Raw genomic sequence first — 21,578 nt, forward strand, 5'->3', positions numbered from 1 at the left:
AATCTCATTCTGTCGAGTTCACCTGAAAAACAATACTGAGAATGTGTTTGAAAGACTTCTGTAGTCTTTGAATCAGGTGACCTGTTGTCGGGGCCCTCGTCCGACCAGAAATAGACTGTAATTGATGTAGTCCCACTTTCGAGGGGGAAAGGAATGACAATGCGGCTGGAAAATAGCAATTTGAGTAGAGTCAGTTGATCTAACTTTCTGAGGCTTACAATCTGCAGCATTTGAAGTGTCTGTAAGAAAATGTCAAAAGGAAGAGACATATTTGTGGTATGAAAAAAAAGAAACCGTATTATTGCTGCTCTGCTGCTGCCATGCCAGTGGAAATACCGCTGCTCTGCCTCTCTCTCTCTTTTCCTTTCTCTTTTTTTTTCACATGGAAAGCTGGATTTGGGGAGAGAAAGAAAAAAGCCTTGCCTCTTACCTCCTCCTCCTCCTCCTCCTCCTCCTCCTCGTCCTCCTCCTCCTCCAGCCTTCACATCCGGGTCAGTTGGGTTGGTTGGAGTTGGATGTTGCCTTCAGGTGTCCCTCGTAAACTTGGAAACGTCAAAGTTTTGAAGTTGTAAACACATCTTTTGATGCATTTCAATATATGTGTTACTTTTTTTTTTTAGAAATTAACTTACACAGGACAATATGTGATGTAGCAGAAGTTCTAACATGAATGACAATGTAAATGTGTAGTGATAAACTGATTTTCAGTGAAGCATTTCTGGCTGTGCACATACAGAAAAGCATTTTAAATCAGTAGAACTGCCAAAACAAACTTGTAAAATCTACTTTTCTAATGTGATTAAAATGTCTGTAGGTGATAGCAGTTTATTTGCAAAGCTTGTGTGCATTATAGAGATAGACAATGATACAAAGGCAGTTCATTTATTAACACATTTGCCTTTATTACACTGAAATTAATTTAATGATATATTATTGACGCATAAGGACAGTGGAGACTCCATGTCCTTCCAGGTGAAGGTAAGTTAACATTTCGTTTTTGGACTTTTTAAAAAGTAAATATTTAAACTATAATTATTGTTTGTTGTTAAGTGACTTCCATGCTTTCTCCAACCAATCAGTCTCACAGTGTCCGCTCGAGGTGTCGCATGAATCCCCCTCAATTAGTTTTACTTCTTCGCTAGGTCGCTTTCTGAACGGCGAAGCTGTCAATACCGATCTTTGAGACATCACGTGAAGGTGTCACAAGTTGAGCAGCTCCCAGTGAACGCGAAGGCAGACTGATGATCCAGCTGCTGTGCGTGTGAGTGTGTGCGCGCTGACATGGATACAACTGGCGTTTGGCGTTGAAAAACTGGACACAGTGTTGCGGTGGCACTGGGGGGACTTCAAAGGAGCGGTCAAAACTTCTTCCACGGCCGCACTCATGTGATTTTGAGCCATGTCCAAGAGCCTGAAGAAGAGGAAGAACCACTGGACTAACAAAGTCCACGAGAGTGTCCTTTGCAGGAATGAGGAGGGGGAGCTGGGGCTCGAGTTGAAGGGCGGCGCGGAGAACGGACAGTTCCCGGTTATCGGCGCGCTTCTCCCGGGCGGAGCGGCGTGCCACAGCGGCAAACTCTTCCAGGATGAACTCCTGCTGGAAGTCAACGACACCCCGGTGGCCGGACTCACCACCAGGGACGTGCACGCTGTGGTCAAACACAGCAAAGACCCGGTCCGACTCAAGTGTGTCAAACAAGGTGAGGCTTCTTTCTTTCTTTTACGCTTTCACAACAACTTTCCCGCATTTCGTTTTTCGGACATTTTTGAAAACCGTTAGCTTTTTGACACGCTTTTTGTGTTTTGACAGCAGAGCTATTGTCTCCCAAAAAGCTGATAGCCTCCCCAATGCTCGATGCTAAAAACAAAGCATGTGGAGAAAATGTACTTTTTGTGGTGTTTTTGTGTTGTTATAAGTCTTCTGTACCCCAAACATGTCTATTCTTGAAGCAGTCGTTGTTGTAAAGAGGTGTTTTAGGCGTGTTTTGGTTGCTGTGTGGTGGAGCTTTTTAGGGGGTGTGTTACATTTGGGGCAGTCAGAAAATACACACTCCAGTGTTGAACGCAAGTATGTAAGTAATACAGGTATTACACGTACATAATACCACAGTGATGCTGTACTGCGATACTTCTAAATGTCACGCAGCCACCACAGGTCAAGATTACAGCATATCGAGGTATTAAACCACTGACAGAAACCATTAGATTAGATGTTGGATGAGATTAGACTGGATTGCTTTTTATCAGATCCTTTGAAATGGTCCCAAACCAAGTCTGCTTTACATGCACACCCAATAAAGACATTATTTACAATCATATAATGTATTTTGTATATATTTTATTATTTATGTATATGGAAACAGTTAGTTGATCAACAGAAAGTTAATCAGTAATAATTAAGAATTTTATTTATTAGTCGTTTATGTCATTTTTTTTAAAGCAACAGTGACAAATTCTCTAGTTTCAGCTCCATTTGCAGATTTTCTTCATCTTCTACGACAGTAAACTTAATATTTTTGGGGGTTTTGGGACCGTTGATCAGTCAAAAGAAGAAGTTTTAAACATATGCTTGATTTCTGGAAAATAGTTGGGACACTTTTCACTATTTTCTGACCTATCGTGACCGAACGATGATGATAACGGTGACACTGAATGTGGAAGGAAACCTTATGGGATTGAAAGTTTTGACTTCTGTCTTAAGGGAGAGAGAATTGCTCTATATTTGTAACCTTTGAATCACATGTGTACTTACAAAGCAGACATTTAAGAATGCAATATTTATCATTCAATTTGCACTCTATTAAGTGGCCTAAATTTAATTTGGAGAGGATATTGGATAAACATTACAGCAAATCCCCAAGTCCCTATTTCAACATTATGGTGGTGTCATAAGAAATGAGAAACACCATAGAGTACGATAAGGTCACGGATACAGCAGAAGTCCCCTCAGGAGTATTCTTCTTTTTTTTTTTCGAGCGGAAAGTGCAGCGGATTGCTTAAGCAAAGTGATGTGGTTTCACTTTTCGGGCCACGTGAAGCCAAGGCCGTGCTGTCCATAGTTGTTTGGAAGCCATTTTTTTTTTTTTTGGAATCGCACGCAGCAGCCAGAACATCCATGTTGACTCCCACCTTTTTAAAAAAGAAAGAAAATAAAAGAGCACAAGTCACGTGAATTTGCCTAACTTGCACCAACTCCATCCAACGCTTGTCAACTTCTGTCCCCCGGATGTGAAGCTCTTATGTGGCCGCCGGTGTCTTTGATCCTCGCTGCTAATGACGCCGTCTTGCATTGTGAGTGAAGAGGAGGATCTGTGGCCTCTGATTTTGGGGTGAAAAAATCAGCAAACCCCCCCCCCTCCCCTTTTAAGAGGCTTTGGATCAAAGTCTTAGCCTGTGTGACGGTGTGGATGTGGTTTGTGCGTTCAGCGTCACACCGGGGATTTATTCCAAAAGGCAGCCATGCCTATCTCAAACTAATGTGTTACTTTTTTTCCCCCCCATGAAATATTCATATCCTCCAGTGGTTTCTGAAGTGATTGATATCCTCCCGTTGCCCCGCTCGTGTTTGCTCCATCGGTTGTTGACGCCGTCAAGTTGTTTTTAAAAAAATGCTTGATATGTACATTAGTAAACATGTTCACAAGTAAATCTTATGGGGGGGGGACCCCCTTCAGTTTCCTTACAGCAGGCTGTTCAATAACTCCTATAGACTGTTTCAGTGAAGGATGATACACTCTGCTTTATGCTCGTCTTATGATTCTTTAAAGTGTGTGCAGTAAAAAGTAATTTGTTTATAGCTTTCTTTTATTGATTTGCATGCTCTAGAGCCACAACCAGCTTCTCAACACTTTATTTCAAACGCTCCACGCGACATAACAGCGGATGCTCTCGTTGACCGGTAGACGTAGAAGCACTTGACACTCCTTTCAGCATCATTGCTGTAAACACCTTGAGTCCGCCTCTACTCGTCCCACCAGAGTCCTCCTGTCCGTCCGTCAAGTGCAGCTTGATCCGGGATGCCAACATGGAAGTCAGGTCTCTGCGGAGATGTGGGCTCAACGGTCGCCGTGAGCCGGGTTGCTGGGTTTGCCTGAAGTCTTATTTCAAGCCATGTTGGGTTTTTTTTTCTGCGCCCTGACATCAGACAGCCAGGAGCAGGCTGGGTAGCGGAGTAGCCTCAGGTCCCAGCTGGGTTAGCTTCCATCTCGGCTCTCCTCCGGGGGGGGGGGGCGATCCGACTGGGTGGGCTGGAGATTACCGCGGGCGTTGGATCGTCTGAAGGTCCACTGCATTTTCATCCAATCCTTATGCTTCCTTTTTCCAATGTTGATGAGTCTGTCGCATGCCGGGTGTGCTCCAGTAAAGACGATGAAAAGACAACAATTTAAGAACCTTCATTTTAAATGTTAAAGTTTAGATGTTTGCCCAAACTACAGAGTATAGTTCACCAGGTCAAACGGATCCAAGGAACAAAAGTGTCGTCAAACATTTACGCTTCTTCTCCTACAAAATGAACGCCTATAACTCAACGCCGTCACATTCTTAATAAAGGCTTTATGCAATATTGGAGAGCATTAACTGTCAGAAGAAGCTGCAGAAAGTGTTTAACGTCATTTATTTGACTCGTACCAGCAGATCTTTGTCTCCACTTTGCTTGTGCTTAATGTTGTTTTTCCCGCTCAGCTTCACAGATATGGTGGACAAATCACTGAGATTTAGATAAATACAGGTTATTGTTATAACCGCTAGAGCGTGTGAGTGTAAACAGAAACATTTTATCATCCAGTATTGGGTGAGCTTTAAAAATTGTTCTGCGTTTCTAAGCACAAATATATAATAAAAGGGTGAAATAACATCCAGCAATAATGACAGGACAGCGCTCTTTTTAAAATTCTGACCACATTTTGTCACACAGCAAAAGTGCACTTGAGTTCAGGTGAAGGTTTCGGTCAAACTCGCAGGGAACAGCTGCTCGGTATGTCCTTTTTACAAAACATCTTTTATTCACAGGAGGCACTTTCAAATAGACAAACTGCCAGCAATGAAAGCCGAACCCGCCTCAGATATTTGGTTACGACGGTCGAGCCACGTCCCCAATAAAACCGTCGCTGACCAGTTTAAATGCACGGCCCGTCTCCAGAGGACTCTCACGGCCTTTTTAAATAATACATCAAGTCCGCTGCGGCACCAATGTCACCACTGTAAAAGTGCTGTCCCTTCCCTCTCGGGGTGTCTTGTCTGAATTGCCAACTTTCATTACGATCTCCTCTGTAATTAAAAAAAAAAAAAAAGATTCACTTTCTCTCTGTTAAAGTGATCATGAATCATGTTTATGCATTTAATCACTTACTACGTACTTTAATATGAATTTTTCACAGCGTCGGAAATCCTAAGGCTCTATCCCATTTTACACTCTCTCTCACACACACACACACACACACACACACACACACACACACACACACACACACACAACATATTAAGTGTTTCATTACTGTGAGGTGAGGATTAGATTAGATTGCCAACAGCAATCAGGCCTGCCCTGTAGGACGTAATTAGGATCTCCTCAAAACACTGATGGGTATATAAGAGAACATAGGGCACAATTACATTCCCAGAGGCACACTGAATTCTCATTAGAGCAATGCATTATGGATAATGTAAGGATGGGACTGGTGGCTAATGTGGCCCCTGTAGATTTAAAGCCAGTAAAGGTCAATGTCGACATTTTGAACCCTCTTAAAGCACTGCTCTACTTGTTTTAAACTTCCCATTTCTGTGGGCGTGATGAGACTTTTTGTTGGGATGCACAGATTTTACTCAGTGGATCGGTTCTGTTATTGACCTTTTGATCTAACCAGCATGTTGTGGCTGTTTCTTCTTCAGCACTTTTTTTTACAACTGATCCACTAAAAACATCAAAAAGGTTGATAGTGCTTCTTATTATTGGTGCCACTTCAAACACAACGTCTTTGTCACAAACTTCAGTGAGTTTCATGTATGAAACGCTTTTAATGTGAAGCAGGTTCAGCAGGAAGTTGTGGTTTTAAATGAAGCGTATCTTCACACAGCAGATGCACGGCTCTAGAAGAGAGAGCACTCTGAGAATTACCAAATCGCCTTTCAACTGAAACGCACAGCGATCAACTGAAGATCTACAGCTCCATCACAATGAAGGGGTTCGGGGCTCGCCGCGCTAAAGTAACCCCATCGAGTGCTGCCATTATGTTTACACTGGACAAAATAAGTGACGGTTCAATCCTGATCTGCTGCTTAGTGGATATTTGTTAATCCTCCAGGTACACACAAAGCAAACAATCGCAGCCGCCTGCAAAACGGTAAAAAAAAAGCAAGTATACCACGAATCCATTCCCTCTGCACTCAGTCTTACCTTAGATAATCTGCATGAAGAGTAAACATTGAGACCGTAATTCATAAATAATGCTGCCAACGCATCAAGATAAATTAGCTTTATATCACTCCCTGCTCCTTTCCCTCTCTCTCTCTCTCTCTCTCTCTCTCTCTCTCTCTCTCTCTCTCTCTCTCTCTCTCACACACTGAAATGCCCCAGTTCAGCTCCCTATTTCAGCTCCAGTGAAGGATTAATGCAGCCGGCTATGGAGGCTGTCACTGCGTGTTTCAGTGGCACCGCGGTGAGAAGCTCTTACAGCGGTGCGGCGCTCTGGCTGCGAACTGTACGCTGATAGGGCCTCGTCGAGCGGTGTCGGGTACAGGTGAGGGCAGACAGTTCCAGGTCAGCCGAAGGCGGTCGGCGCACTCTGGCGGCTATACCCACTTAGCATTAGCCGCTGTTGGGGGAAAGTCATTACAGCAGCCTGAGCACGGGGGGAGCGTTAGCGAAGGCAGAGATGGCAGCACCTATTTAGCTCTAAAAGGTTGTATAACAGCGCGGCGCTAGGGATGGCCCTGACGGTTGGTCTGTTGGTCCACCACTTTGTTCCTAAGGTAAAATATCTTAACCAGTAGTACACTGATTGCCTAGTTAATTGGCTTCGAGTCTAAAACAGAATCAGTGAGGTTACAGCAATTCCCCTAAAAGTAACTGTCATTTTACAGTAGTATACATACAGTACATGTTCACCCTTTAATACCAAAAGCTGACCAATGTCAGGTCTGTGTTGTGAAGTCAAATTGGATGTCACACGTATTCTTATTCAGATTGCAAACATGGGGATTGTCCTCTCTTGTTGTAGTTAAATATGTATTCATACATAAGAATCTTGACATGCAACGTCCTTGTTTCTGTCCCTGTGCTGTTAGGATGTAATCGGCTCAATGATGTCTCCGCTCCTCTTGAGACATCCCATACTAAAACTGCTCATGTGATGGTTGAGTCACAGTCTTGTGAGCCGCAAGCCGAATGGAAGCCCCCGTGTTAGAGCAAATATGTAGGATGAAGTCATTTAAACGGCGTCGGCTGAAGCCGAGGTCAGGATTCTTTTCACCCCAAGATGAAATTGTTCTCCAGACAGGAATCCTCACCGCGAAAATCCACACAACAAAAGAAACGATCCGCGAGACAGCGCCGCGCTAGAGGGAAAACCGGTACGTTATGATACCATCAAGTCAATGGCGCGTGTCCAAGTAGTGGCATGACTGATGTGAGCGATGATGAGTCTGGACCGGTCACTGTTGAAAGATGGGACGAGGCAATCCCAGAGAAGTTTGTGTCGAGTCAGACGCACATTGTTGTGCGGGAGTCCGGTAATGATTCTCAGTGCAGTCAGACTCATCTGTCTTCTTGTCAGGGTCCAATTGAGAGTGTTGAGTTGCACCAGCAAGTGTAACACAGACAGTGCCACAGACGTGTGTGTGTGTGTGTGTGTGTGTGTGTGTGTGTGTGTGTGTGTGTGTGTGTGTGTGTGAGCGAGCATGACTCTGGGGCTTTAGCACCACTTACCACATGCTGTCCAATCATGCCTGACAGAGGTTTGGTGGAGAGAGCCTGTTGTCGTTGCCTCCGTTACACAGTCTGACTGCAAGGCTCACCTCTAGGGACAGGTGATGATCTCACACACACACACACACACACACACACACACACACACACACACACACAACTGTCTTTCTCTCCTTGTCAACATCAGCCATCTGTTGTTGTGGCACGTGGAAGTATTCCAAGGACTGTGACTAGGAAGTACATGTGTGGTGGTGTGGAAGGGGAAGCCAGACTTCGCTAGTGTTTCAGTGTATTTGTGCCTCTGTGGCATTGGATCAACATCACCTGAGTGTATCAGTGGATCGTTGAATCCATCTCTTCACTGAAAAGAAAGCGTTGTTTTTGTCTTTGAACGGTTTCAAAACGGCAGAAGAAATCTTCCTGACCTTCTCCGTTATCTTGGCTCGATAAGTGAATGGTGTCTGAGCATAGAGAGGAACCCTTTACCTTTTTTCATCACAATGAATTATAGATGAATGGCAGGCGGTGTGTACAAATAGTGTTTGTTTTTGTGTCTGTTTCTGTTGTCTTCTTCCAATCCTTGCGTCTGTGTCCTTCATGCGTCGGCTCAGGTTTATAGAAGTTGGCTTCTTTGGTTCTTTTTTTAAAACGCTTTTTTAGCTTTCATGAACAGACATACGACTGCATGTCCTATACAAGCGCATGTGGAACATTCTCAGTTATTGTAAGAACTGCTTTTTCTCATTGCACACAGGGTTGAAATTGAAGGCCACATGCAGCTTGAGTTAGGACTTTAGCCAGCAGTTATTTTCACTATCAATTATCATTTCCTCGTTGATCAAATAATCATTTTATCCAAAAGAAAACCTACAAATGAGGTCAAATGGCCATTAGGGGTTAGCATAAATGAAAGTGTTGCCTTCAGATTGTTAATTCAGTCTGATCAGAAAAAAAAGATCAGAAGAGAAAAATCTGACAAATCCTCATATTTGAGATGCTGTAGCTGGAAAAAAAAAATTCAAGCTGAGACGATTAATGGATGGACAGAAATAGCAACAATCTTGATAATTGATTCAACAGTTCCATCTTTTACCAAACAAGACTAAAAGTCTACAGTCATGCTAACGGCTCTGTGAGCCTGGACTCAGGCACTAACATTCTCCAAATAACAACGCTAACATGCTAACGTTACGATGCTAACCTTACGATGCTAACGTTACGATGTTAACGTTACGATGTTAACGTTACGATGCTAACCTTACGATGCTAACGTTACGATGCTAACGTTACGATGTTAACGTCGCCCGACAGATGATTGGACCGTCACAGGACAGCCCTAGTTATCAGCCAAACGCTGGGCAGATCTTGTGATTACAAGCAGGTGTGATATTTTGTTATTCATGTGCAAATCCCTCCAGATGGCTCCACCATATTCCACTCACAGTTACTTTGAACTCGTGATGCCGGCGTTTGTTGATGCGCTAAATGAAGCGAGGATTAAACTGCTCATTCAGTGTTTACAAGGATGCCGAGTACCTCCGTACACCAAACACGCCCACGCTCTCCGTCTGAACACCGCTAATAGTCACACGCTGGCCCCAGTCTCAGCGTAAGCAGGATGGCGTGTGTTTACCTGTGCAGACGCAGACGGAGGAGAGCGAGCTTGCGCAGCTTCGTGATTGATTTTGGCAATTAAAAAGGAAAAAAAAAGCCGTTTTTGCCGTGTGAGGCTGTGAACTGTAACGATAAATCCAGCGTAGGACTCATCTGTTTAGCTTTTTGTGTCACTGACATTGACACCTAAGCTGTCAGTGTGTATGTATAGTATTTTGAGGTGAATGATTTATCTGCGGCGTACTGTATATCAACACAGTTTTACATCGAGTGACACCAGGGATGTCATTTTTTCTTATAGGAATGCTCATTTCTCGCCGAACGTCAAATCTCGTTGACACCTCCTTTTTGTCTCGAAGACGTTTCCTCCCACCGTTGCCCACAAATCAGCGTTGACATCTTGAGTCAAGTTTTCTTTTTCCTGCACGTGGAGCGGTCTTCTTTGGAGCCTCCTTCGGGGGCCTCCTCTTCACCAAAAACCCCTATCAAAGCCACAAGGAGGGAAACTGCTGAGCCAGCAGCCCTGTAGGCAGATGATGAAGCCCGAGTAAACATCGGGGTCGAGAAGCTGTGATGAATCATTAAGTGGTTATGGATTGCTGTTGTGAAACCTGCAGGAATTTGATAGCTGCACCTCGCCTGGATACCCTGTGATTTTGTAGAGGGAGATATCGTAAGATTTCATGTCGGGAAAAGTTAATATTCCTACACCCTCGACCTGCCAGTGGTACGAAAATAAATTAAATCTAAATGGGATATTTTGGAGGAAAGGCATTGGGGAGGGTGAAATTGGCTGACCTGCTAACAGAGAGAAGGGAATATTAAGCAAACTCCTCGGCCCACACACTAGTTGTTGCTGATTCGCCGAAAAAGGGAACAATCAATACGGAGCGATTAAAGCCTCTCTGAGAGCCGCTGTGGTTGGTCTGTCTTCCTCTGCTCGTCTCTTGGCAAGAATCAAACAGTTTTGTCTTTTTATTCGACATGGATAAATATGTGTGTGTGTGTGTGTGTGTGTGTGTGTGTGTGTGTGTGTGTGTGTGTGTGTGTGTGTGTGTGTGTGTGAGAGAGAGAGTGAATGGATTAGGTTTGGACCAAGATTGATTTTTTTTTTTTTTTTTTTTAAGGCTAATCGGTTCTACAAATGGTGGACAATGACCAACAAAAGATTGACAAAACATCCTGCTGTAACAGACAGCACATCTTAGTTCATAAGCCAGACCTTTTTTTTCCAATATGGAATCACAGCAGCATTGGGAATTGGCCTTTTGGTAAGCGAGCTGCTGCAATCAACATTAACTGAATGGATGAAAAGTCTTTTTGAATGTTGCCAGCCGATTGCTATGGAAATGAGAGACCTGCAAAAAAAAAAAAAAGGGCCCAAAATCTGCATTTAATGGCCACACATGATATGCTGATGTGGACACATCTTCACCAGCTGATGATTACAAGTTGTTTAAAAGTAGTTGATTGGGGTGCTATGCAACAACATGATATGCTAACTCTTGGCCAGTAAGCTACGATGGAAGTTATCCAGGCGTGCTAACGTTAACGCTAGCCAAGAGGTGGTTATCTTAGCTTAGCATAAGGACTTGAAATGGGGGGAAACTGCTAGCCTAGCTACCCGCCTACTAGTCTACCAGAGCTACTAAGGCTCAGTAATTATCACGTTGTCTCTCATTTGTTTAATCAATAACAGACGTTAAAAATATGATAACTATAATTCATTCTTATCAGGTCACATGGCAACTAGAGCCCGATTGATGCTGGATTTTTGGATATCTGTGATAGGCTAATAGATCAATCAGTGACCAGAGTCTGGAAAGTCGCTGTTCTTGACTAAGGGTTACTTGTAGAAAACGCTGTATTAGTGATCGATCATGCGATAAATGAATAAACCGGAGCCGTCAGACGTGGACGCCGTACAGTACGATCGCCACACAGAAAGCACTGCTACACAAAAAAAAAACACACCATTAGCCTGATTCATCGATCCGACTGCAGCGTTACGAGCAACGACTGCAATCCAGAAGTGGCAGAGCAGCAGTTTGTGACAAGATAAAGAGTCTGCAATAAGACCGTAAGCAAGACATCGATTTACCGCCGGGCGCTATAGATCCACAAGAAACCACGAGACCCGTTATTAGCATTGCTATTCAATGAAACCTGCCACCGTGTCTGTGTTGTAACAGTCCATACGCTGATCCCGTCTCACTCTGCCGTCTTATTCAGAAGTCCTGGAGGCCGCTATTACCTGTGGATGTCCCATACTAGCCTTTAGCTTCATTTTAGCAAACCTGTTAGTTTCGCCTACAGCGAGGTCACCTCCAGCTGCTTCTAAGCCAGCTCACATCGCCACTCCTAAGAGCTTTTTTTTTTTTTTTTTTTTACATATGCAGCACCGCCTCACACTCTCGCTCTTCTTCCCTCCTTTTTCCTTCCCATTCACGCGCTCGTTTCATGCCGTCCTCCGCTGGGAGCTGAGAGTGGCACGTTTCAATAGGTTTGGGAGATGAAGAGACTGTGACGGCGCCGCTCGGCCCGTCTGTCCTTGCGCTCGCAGATATTATTCATGGCTTCCTAACCGCCCGCCAGAGAGCGACTTCTGAAAGACATCCTTGGCCACGATGAGACGGAGAGACACACCTGAAGCTCAATGGATGCACTCTAGTCTGGCTTTAATTTGATTGACAACCACGGCAGCGCTGTTTTCTGTGTTGTGTCTCGGTCCATCAGATGAAGGACACATCTGTAAGCCATCAGCTTCCTTCGTCACATTTTTTAGTTTTTTTTTTAAACCTGTTCTTTGCGTCAGTTGTACATGATTTTAAGTTCCGTTAGATTCCGCTTCACTAAATTCGGTCATTGTTTTATTCAAATGAGAAGTTTCTTCTGCTGCTGTAATACGATGTTCTGTTTGAAAGACAAGGCTTACTTTTGTGTGATGAAAACAATAAAAACGTCATTGTTTAAAAATATAGAGAGATTTTTTTTTCCCTGCGCCACAAAAAATTGAAAGGAGATTAAGTTGTCACTTTTTTTTTGTTTCTGTCATTAAAAAACAACATGATGTAGTAGAGCACCGGTTGCTTAAGTACATCTTATAATTATATCACAAGAAAAGAAAATGAACAGCAGAGTTTGCTTTAATTCAATAAAACTGATTCTCAAAGGAATAAGAAATGTAAATATAGCGTATTCTGCATCTAAGAGAAAACCGACGACACTTTGACTTCTCCATATGCTTCTTTGAGTTTGTCCTTTAAACAGACGGTGTGCAGGATCTGGTGGCATCATTGCAGATCGCGGCCAACTGAATTTAAAAGTGAACATTTTAAATTCAAGCTGTGATCTTGACTGTCTTCACATAGTTCATCTGAAGTATTTGAATATGAGTAACAGTATACTTGAGATCTGCTACTTTTCAAGTTAATCGTCGACGTCAATTCGACGCAATTTATTTGTCCGTTTGCGAGTGTTTAATGCAAAGGAAGAAAGTGCTTTGAAACTTTGGCACAGACTCAGACGGTCTTTTCTTCTTCTTTTTTTTTGGCGGAGCAGTTGAACTACTAATCTTTCAAATGTGTCACACAGTCAGACCCTCCAATCTAAATCTCAATCTTTTACCCACTGGCTCTGCGTCTCCACTCAAATGACACATTTACGACGCCGAGTGTTGCGGGTCGCTGCTGCGTCAAGGATGACGGCGTGAAGGATTAATGTGCCGTGATTGGCGCCTCGTTCACTATCCGGGCCGACGAAAGGAGGAAGAAAAAGATCTATTGTCACTGAGTCACCTTCTGATTGTAATGACAGCATCCACGCTCAAAACAAGGTGAACTGTGTGATCACTGCGCTTAATCATCCCCGTGTATTTAGACTGATTTTATTGTCACGGTGCAGGCTGGCGTTAAATCGACTGACTGCTTCCAAGAGACCAACCGAACCGCTCGGATCGTGCTGCATTCAAGTGCAGGTGTGGCTGATTGGACATCTCAGGCTTCGAAGTCACTCCGAGAGAATCGCACCCAAATCTAGTAACTGAATTATTAGACCGTCAGGAAATTGATCAACTACACATTAAACTAGCAATTAATTGTCATTTATCAGGCAAAACTGCTCAAATGATCTGCGTCTCCAGCTTCTCAAAGTTGCCTCTTCCCCTCTTGTTATGCCTCCGTGTCAGCGTCGGCCACTTTGTATTCGAGCAGTGTGTGCGATATCACAAACATTCAATTGGACTCGAGGATGAAATGATTAGAATTTGGTGGTCGAAACACGTCTTTGGCCATAACTCAAATCATTCATATGCTAATTATGACAATTCTCACACAAATGTCTGAAAGGATAAAATGATGAGGCGGTGGAATTTTGGACGGACTCGGATGTAAACTACAACTTGAGTGGTTGACGAAGGCGCACAACTGTGAGATTTAATTTGATTATAAATTGATTATCTTTGGGTTTTGGACTGTTGCTTGGCCAAAACAAGCAATTTGAATTGGATCACATTGGACTGGGAATTATGTGAATGACTTATTAATGACTCATTTTTTTTTTAATTTTACAGACCATTTTTATAGACCATTAATCAACAGACTTTTCCATATTCAATATCAAATATCATTGTCCGCTGAAATGAAGACATTTACTGTTCTTCTAACTTGAAAGCGAATGTAGCAACACGTAGTATTGAGTGCTGAAGATGGACTAAAGCCTGCACCACACCGTGATTGATGAAGATGAACAATGGCACACGTGAAACCACTTCTTTGCACTTCAGTTGGAGGTTGTTTTTTTCCTTCTTTTTTTTTTTTGCAGCTCAAAGTGCAAAGTTTGCGGAGGTTAAAATCAATCTTTTGTGTTGGCTGTGGGTCTCGTTTGTCCTGCTGCCAGAGTGAGACGCAGCAGCAGCAGCAGCAGCAGCAGCAGCAGCAGCAGCGTCTTTGGGCAGTGGGCCACTCTGCACTGTGTTCTAAATAACCCATGGCTCTTGGCTGTTATTTCTCTCCCCAGTGCTTGGGTTTCTTTAAACATTGATTTTTATACTTCTGGAGCTCCGCGCACGGTAAAAATACAGTATGTTGTCCAAAATATGCCCTCTTTGACTTCACCCTCCCAGCGCAGTTGAGTCAGACGTTCCGAGCTCGCCGTTTGTAGTAGAAAGCCAAAACTTTAGACTCGACAGTTGATTGAAAACTCATCCCGCTCCGGGCTACTGCCAGAGCAGCGCTCCGTCCTGAAATCCATTGGATTTGGTAAAAACTCGTATCTACATTTGCGGATGTAGAACACACACTGACAGCCCCCCCCCCCCCAAAAAAAAAAAAAAACCCAACAAAAAAAAGTTTCTCAACGCCCTCGGGCAGCAGAGCCCTGCTGTGCTGCTTCTGAACCACAGGGAGGTACGAGAGGCCGCCGTCTGGCATCACATCGTCCTCATCTCTCCCATGAGTCTGTGCAGGAATGCTATCACCCACCACAAGGTATGCAGTAATTAGACCGGGGTCAAGGGAGTGTGTGACCCCTCTCCCTGCTGCCCCCGATGCACCTTCCTTTAAGGAGTGGGACGGCGGGTCAAGTGTTGCTCGACTTCCTCCAACAATTAACGGAAAAAAAAACCCGCCCTGGTTTCACCCTCCCTTCACTCCTACTGTGTGCACTCTGCCTTCATTAATATCCCTTTCTCAAACCCCCCCCCCCCCTCCCCGTCCTCTCATTCTGCTCTCCCTTTTGATAATTTCCTTTCAGTCTAAAGGCAGCTTGGGGAGAAAAAAAACAACGGATTTAAATGAAATGAGGAGAATGGAAAGAAAATTGAAGGCACAATTATCCTCCTTCTGTTCTCCCCTCGCTCTCCGACTTTACTCCTCGGGCATAAATCTGGGATTTGTGCCTTTTCACTCTTTTTTTTTTTTGGTGAAACTACATGGAAAGGTCACTGTTTACAACTCTCCTGTTGCTCGCCGAGAATTAATGGAACCTGCGCTTGTGCACACGGTTGAAAATGACTTTGTGCGCCGACCACAGGAGCAACATGCAGCTCATGCTCTGAATGAGAAGCGTTTTGCGTCGTCTCCCCTTTGTTTAACGAGCCTTTTGTTCACAGTCTCAGTGCGCTCAATTCATTTTATATTCCTGTGTCACTTGGGTCAAACCGTATTCTTTTTTTTACTTCACGTCGCTCTTTGCACCCTAGCTCCATATTTACCGTGCTTTATTTGTTAAATGTTAAATCCCCAGGTGATATGAGCTTGTTATGGCCTCTGTCAATGCATCTTGACTGTACAAATGGAAATGGTAATACATGTAAAAACACACAAGACAGTAACAGAATACAGAATGGTGTTTTGGAGCCGAGTTGTCTCTTGATAGACTTTGCTAAACTCACGCGTCATCCGTGAGTGGACTCTGTCTGCTGTGGTGGAGTCTAACGCTGCTCCACTGTAACACCGGTTCCTCTGAGCTCGTTGAAATGTCCAGTAAGCCTCTGGCTCCGGTCCAGCGGCCCAGAATGCCTCTGTTAGCCGCTCCTTCACTCCACAGAGTGTCTATGACATGAGCCCTCCCCCCGGTTCCTGCGGCAGACCGTATGGGTTTCAGCCTGGCCGTACTTCTAGCCATCATGGCGATGGCTCTCTATTATTCCAACTTGAAAGCACACGTTGTCATTGTGATGAGGGGCCGCGTCGCTGAGCTTCCTGTCCGTCGCTCCGCTCACTTCTCCACATCTACTCCCTCCGTTGGCTCTCCTGCCTCCTCCCCTGTCGCTCCCCCGCCTCTCTTCCTGTGCCGGTGGGTGTAGCGGGTGTTATCATCCGGTCCCCCGCAACAGCCAGACCTCATGCAGAGAGGAGTCGCACGGTGTTTTTTTTTTTTCCTGTATCTGTGACTGAATGCTGCTGGAAAAAAAAAAAAAAAAAAGCCTTGGCGCCGAGTTGGTCCCTAATGGGAGTGCGGTGCCAGCTGCGGCTTTACCGCCGCTGAAGAGACGCTCGGCTAAATAAGAGCAGAACCGGCTGAGCGGACAGAAAGCAGAGTAGTTCTCACATCTGCATGAGGAAGAATGGGTTCAGAGGCACCTTGTGCTCCTGGGCTGGATGGATGGGATGGACTGGATTGACAGGAAACCCACTGTGTGATTTGATCACACTTGCTCCACCTACATGTATACCATCAAATGATAGCTATAGACGACCATTAGTCAGCCTTTAAAACTGCCAAATCGCTATATTAGACAATATCCTCCTTAGCCCAGTTGGTAGCTTTAACATTTGTCACCAGACGAGTAAAAAAGTGAATCCTGGAGCCATTATTCTTGTGCCAGTGTGGCTGTATATGAAACATTTATATTGATCGTGAAATTAAAACCGGTGTGCCGGATGATCCGGTGTAAAAAGTGTGTGAAAGATAGTTCGAGCAACAGCATGGATGTCATGATTTTTTGGGATTACTGACTTGACTGGCCATTGTCTTCTTATAATTGATGGATGAGTTGTGCTCACAAAGCTTGCTGACGCCTATTGTCATATAATAAGTGGGGTTTTTTTTGCACGATTCACAGTTTGCTTGTTGGATTGATTTTTTTTTTAAAGCCGTTTTTAAAGCCGTCTTACCCGAAACAACAACAACAACAACAACAACAACAACAACAAAGGGTCGGGGAAGGCATCGAGCTTCGGATCGGTCGCAATCCCCCGATCCTGCTTATCCGTCCAAAAATTTCGGGTCTGCAGTTTGCAGCAGCGGGGCTACAACTCTGGTTGATTGCCAGAAACATAATTGGATCTCAGGGTTAAATTAGGACCCTTTGTTCGGCTGTGAAGTGGCCCCGAGGCCTGCAGCCGGGGCCTCCAGAGGAGAGCATTAAATAGATCCACTCAGTGGCGCATTACTGAGCTCACATCCACACACCGGAGCTCCAGCCGACGGCGGTTGCAATTGAGTATAATTCTCTGCTGCAGTCGCTCGGAGCTCCGCACCACTTTACGATTAAACAGCTCCCTATTCAGCCTGGACACAATATTGCAGTGGATGCCTTTTGATGCGGTTCCAGGTCATTTACAGCCATTAGGTTCTGGCGCTGGATGAGTCGGCATCGTCAATGACGCTGTGTCACTTTCAAAGACACAACATTAATGTTCATAGACAGTAACATATGAGGTGTGGCCAACAATGCGGTGTTTGCTTGGCCTACCGCGACTCCCTCTGGATTGTCGGAACCACTTTGGCCTTCTCCGATGCGTCTCCCTGTATTTACCTGACCGGTGCACACTGCGTGTGCCTTCTCCGGTTAAGTCGCACGATGGCCGTCCGTGCAGAAAAGGCATCGAGACATTTCTAAACGCTCTCCACCGAATGCCGTTTCACGAGCGCCGGAGGAGGATGAGTCTCGGCCTCTTGTCGTCGCGTATTACAGCTGTCGGTTTTTTTTGCAGCTACACACATGGTTTGTGAGGGAGATGTGGTGCGTTCGCCGTATGTGTGCGGGTCCGCCTGCTCTAAGAGCAAGTGGATTTTTGCGCCTGCCTTTGGGATTTTGCATTCAAGGAAATAGACCAGGAAAAAAGGAACATAGTCCCCAAAATCATGTGCACACTGTGTGTGTGTGTGTGTGTGTGTGTGTGTGTGTGTGTCTCTAACACTGCATCCTTTGCCTGAGCAAAGTGACACCGTCACAGTCGGTCTTTCATTTTTACAACAGGTTATTAGTATACCACGGTTGCCGTGTGTGTGTGTGTGTGTGTGTGTGTGTGTGTGTGTGTGTGTGTGTGTGTGTGTGTGTGTGTGTGTGTGTGTGTGTGTGTGTGTTACTTAGTACTAACTCTCTCATTCTCCGGCTCCCGACACCCAAATCCTATCCTGTCTTACAACTGTGGTGCGCTTATCAACATGCCAACAGCGTAAGTTAATGGTGTGCAAATAAACACAAACACTCTTTCTCTCTCCGTCCCTCTTACCCGCAGCCTCCTCTCGATTCATTCGAGCGAACCAGCTTCCTTGCAGGGATGTGTGTAGAGCAGCAGGGGAGAGTACGGACTTGGCACATGGACTCCACAGCTCTGGCCCGCGGTACTAATGAGGTCAAACAGATATACTCAGTTCCCTAAACATCTCTGTCCGAGACGTTCCGCCGAAAGCCGCTGTGCAGCCTGGAGGCATTTCTACTTGTTGTGGAAAGCCGTTTCCGCCAAATAGTCACGGCAGCTCGGCACCGAGACGGGTTGAGATTTCACGTTTTTGGGGTCGTCCAGTGACTTTTTTCCCGTGAGAAAAAACTCACGGGACGACCCACAGGCCGGGGAAACGCTCATAAAACTCTTTATTCAAGAAGTGTTTATAGCAGCTGATCCCTGCTGCTCCCATTCATTCACGATCTTTGGTCCGGGCTTCAGCTCTCTAGTCTAGCTTGCTGTACCTTTCAGATATCTGTGTTGCCGGGCTGTGATTTTAAATCATTATTTTTTTGGTCTTGGTATAACGAATACAATTAAATCAAATGTCCACACATTAACTATTTGTGGAGTTTTACTAAAAAAAAAATATCACTTAATGCTACGCAGACGCTGCAATCTAGCAAACGCATTATTTAATCAGATTAGTTGATTTCTGTTTCACTGCCTACTGGGATGATTAACCAGCGAATTTAGAAATAATTCCAAACAGAAAAGTGAAGCGCGTATTAGTCAACACTCATCCGTCCGCTCTCTACCGGCTGCAGAGGATGGAGCAGATCCCGACGTTCCTTGGAAGAAAGTAAAAAGAGAAAGAAGCATGTCATAGGAAAGAACATGCTCTCAACTGAGTTTGGTCACATGTAACAAGTGGTTGTATAAGGAGTTGAGAGGGTTAGAACTCATTTCAAGAGATGGCTTCTGATCGCTGCACCCACTCTTGAATGAGCCTCTCGGTACATACAGTAAATCCCTCTTGTTGCATTTACTTTATTGTGATGTTTCGATCGTGTCTAATGTTGTTTTATTGCTCTCGTTGTATCTGTGCTCTAATGTCTTGTTACGTCTGGCCTTCTGTCGCCACCTCTGGACCAGGTTGCGGGGGGGGGGGGGGCTTGTCCCCTCCTCCCTCCCTCCTCTCACGAGTCAAAGGGAGTCACAGCCACCGGAATGTGAAGAATGCAGCCGAAGCAAAAACAAAAGGAAAAGCAAGCGCTTACGACAGATGTGCAACCTGGTCTAAGCTTTATCGGGAACCGCTCAGGCAGTATACTGTTTCCCTCCTCTTCCCACAGATTAGGGCTGAGAAGAATGAACCAGACAGCAGCCGTGCCACAAGTGCCCGCGGCTCTGATATCTCGAGGTCAAACGCCATTCGCTCCGGAGCATCTTTGAACAGAAAGAAGCAAAAGTCTCGTTTCTCCTTTCTAATGCAGTTTGCATCTTCTTTTTGCCGCCTCGTGTCTGAAGTCTTCCGGTAATGACTCTCTGAAATCAGGTCTGTGAGCCAGGATGTAATGAGTCATTTTTAAACAGATTGTTGAGATTTAATGAGGCGTAACAAATTGCACATTGAAAGAGAGTTTCCTTCTTTCTTTTTTTTTTTATAATTGTCGTGTCTTCCATATTAATAACTTGACCCAGAACACTACAGTATCACTTGCCTCTGTGAGGGCTGATGCTTTCATGGCATCCAAGTGTCTGATTATTTACCTCCAGACAAACTGTCCGGATCCTCTCATGCGATCGGTAACGTTTGGGCAACTTTATTGCTTACATGTTCAGCTCTGATTGGGAAAGAGGGACGCTTTTTTTTTTTTGTTCCATTCATTTCAAACATTTCAAATGGCCTTGTTCTATCAGCGGCGCCTGTAAGAAACGTGCATGAAGGTAACCTTTTCCCTTTTGTGTCTTTGCTCCCGATATGCTCTGCAGCTGAGTTTCAGGGTCATTTCGTGTCATCCTTCTGTGTGTTGTGTCGTTGCAGCAGCACAGCACCTCACAAAGTTCCCCCAGTAGAGAGCTCAGGGGACCTCTTCAAGAAAACCAATGTTTGTTTGCAATACCTCCTAAAATATACATCATTCGGTGAAGCAGAGACAAGTTTTTTCTCTTTTCTGTGACCCTCACATTTGTCTTGGCTATTAAAGGAGTACTTTAGTAGTGCAGCATTGCACTCCGATAACATTGTTGGACTCGTATTCGACAGTTTAAAAACACGGTCAGATTGATGCAACCAAACGAGAGATACGTCTCTTTTTACGAAGCAAAACCTGGCGCCTACGTTACCCACAATGCAGCGTGACCGCAACAATTCATATGTTGCTTTGTGTGTGTGTGTGTGTGTGTGTGTGTGTGTGTGTGTGTGTGTGTGTGTGTGTGTGTGTGTGTGTGTGTGTGTGTGTGTGTGTGTGTGTTATGCTAGCAGCGGCTAATGTAGCCTCGAGCAGCTAGCGTCAGATCCGAGATGAGGAGCGAGCTGCAGAGGTAAAGTCACTTGTTTTGAACGCCATATTTTAGTCATTTTACAAACTTGTTGTCTTCTGACCCAACCGATGCTGACTCAAGTGACATCACTTGAGTCTGATTGTTCTTTTGGAGCCACACAATACTTTCTCATAAGCAGTAGTGCTCCCCGAGTCCTCTAAACAGACTTCCATGTGTGTAATTGGTGTCTTTCACCTTTAATTGATTGATGAATGAGCAGCGTGTCCTGAACAGATTTTCATCTCATTATGAAATATGTGCCACGCTGAGCTGAACCTGTAATGCAGGCATAACATTATGAAAATGATTCGGTTTTTTTTTTATTATGATATGGTCGGTTAACTCAATCACAGGTTTAAGTGAGGGTTGGTGATGTTCTTCAAAAACATTTATTTATTTATTTTACATATTGTTGAATTTCTCATTACATCCCGACAGCAATAAATAAATCAAATGATCTGACGGAAAAAAAAGGAAAGAAGTCTGGCTTCTGTGGCTGCTGTAGGACTTTAATAACCACATCTAGATATTTCATAGTGATATCATTGGGTGGCCTACCTACCCGTCTACCCGCCCGTCTACCCACCCGTCTACCCACCCGT

The 21,578-nt window shown here is 44.6% G+C and overlaps 1 protein-coding gene across 11 annotated transcripts in view; it reads left to right on the top strand.

Moving 5' to 3' along the window:
* The first annotated feature begins 1,266 nt into the window (after positions 1 to 1,266).
* Positions 1,267 to 21,578, top strand: part of magi2a (membrane associated guanylate kinase, WW and PDZ domain containing 2a) — a 188,755-nt gene continuing 168,443 nt past the window's right edge. For all 11 annotated transcript variants that reach the window (XR_011103532.1, XM_068717292.1, XM_068717295.1 and 8 more), the window contains exon 1: positions 1,267 to 1,700. Coding sequence is in view for 10 of the 11 variants with exons in the window: in XM_068717292.1 (XP_068573393.1) it covers positions 1,400 to 1,700 (301 nt within the window). In the remaining variant the exon portion in view is untranslated. The remainder of the gene's footprint in view (positions 1,701 to 21,578) is intronic.

Source organism: Cebidichthys violaceus, unplaced genomic scaffold (assembly GCF_023349555.1).
Source record: "Cebidichthys violaceus isolate CVI_PGR_0920_01 unplaced genomic scaffold, fCebVio1.0.p SCAF_21, whole genome shotgun sequence".
NCBI lineage: Eukaryota > Metazoa > Chordata > Actinopteri > Perciformes > Stichaeidae > Cebidichthys > Cebidichthys violaceus.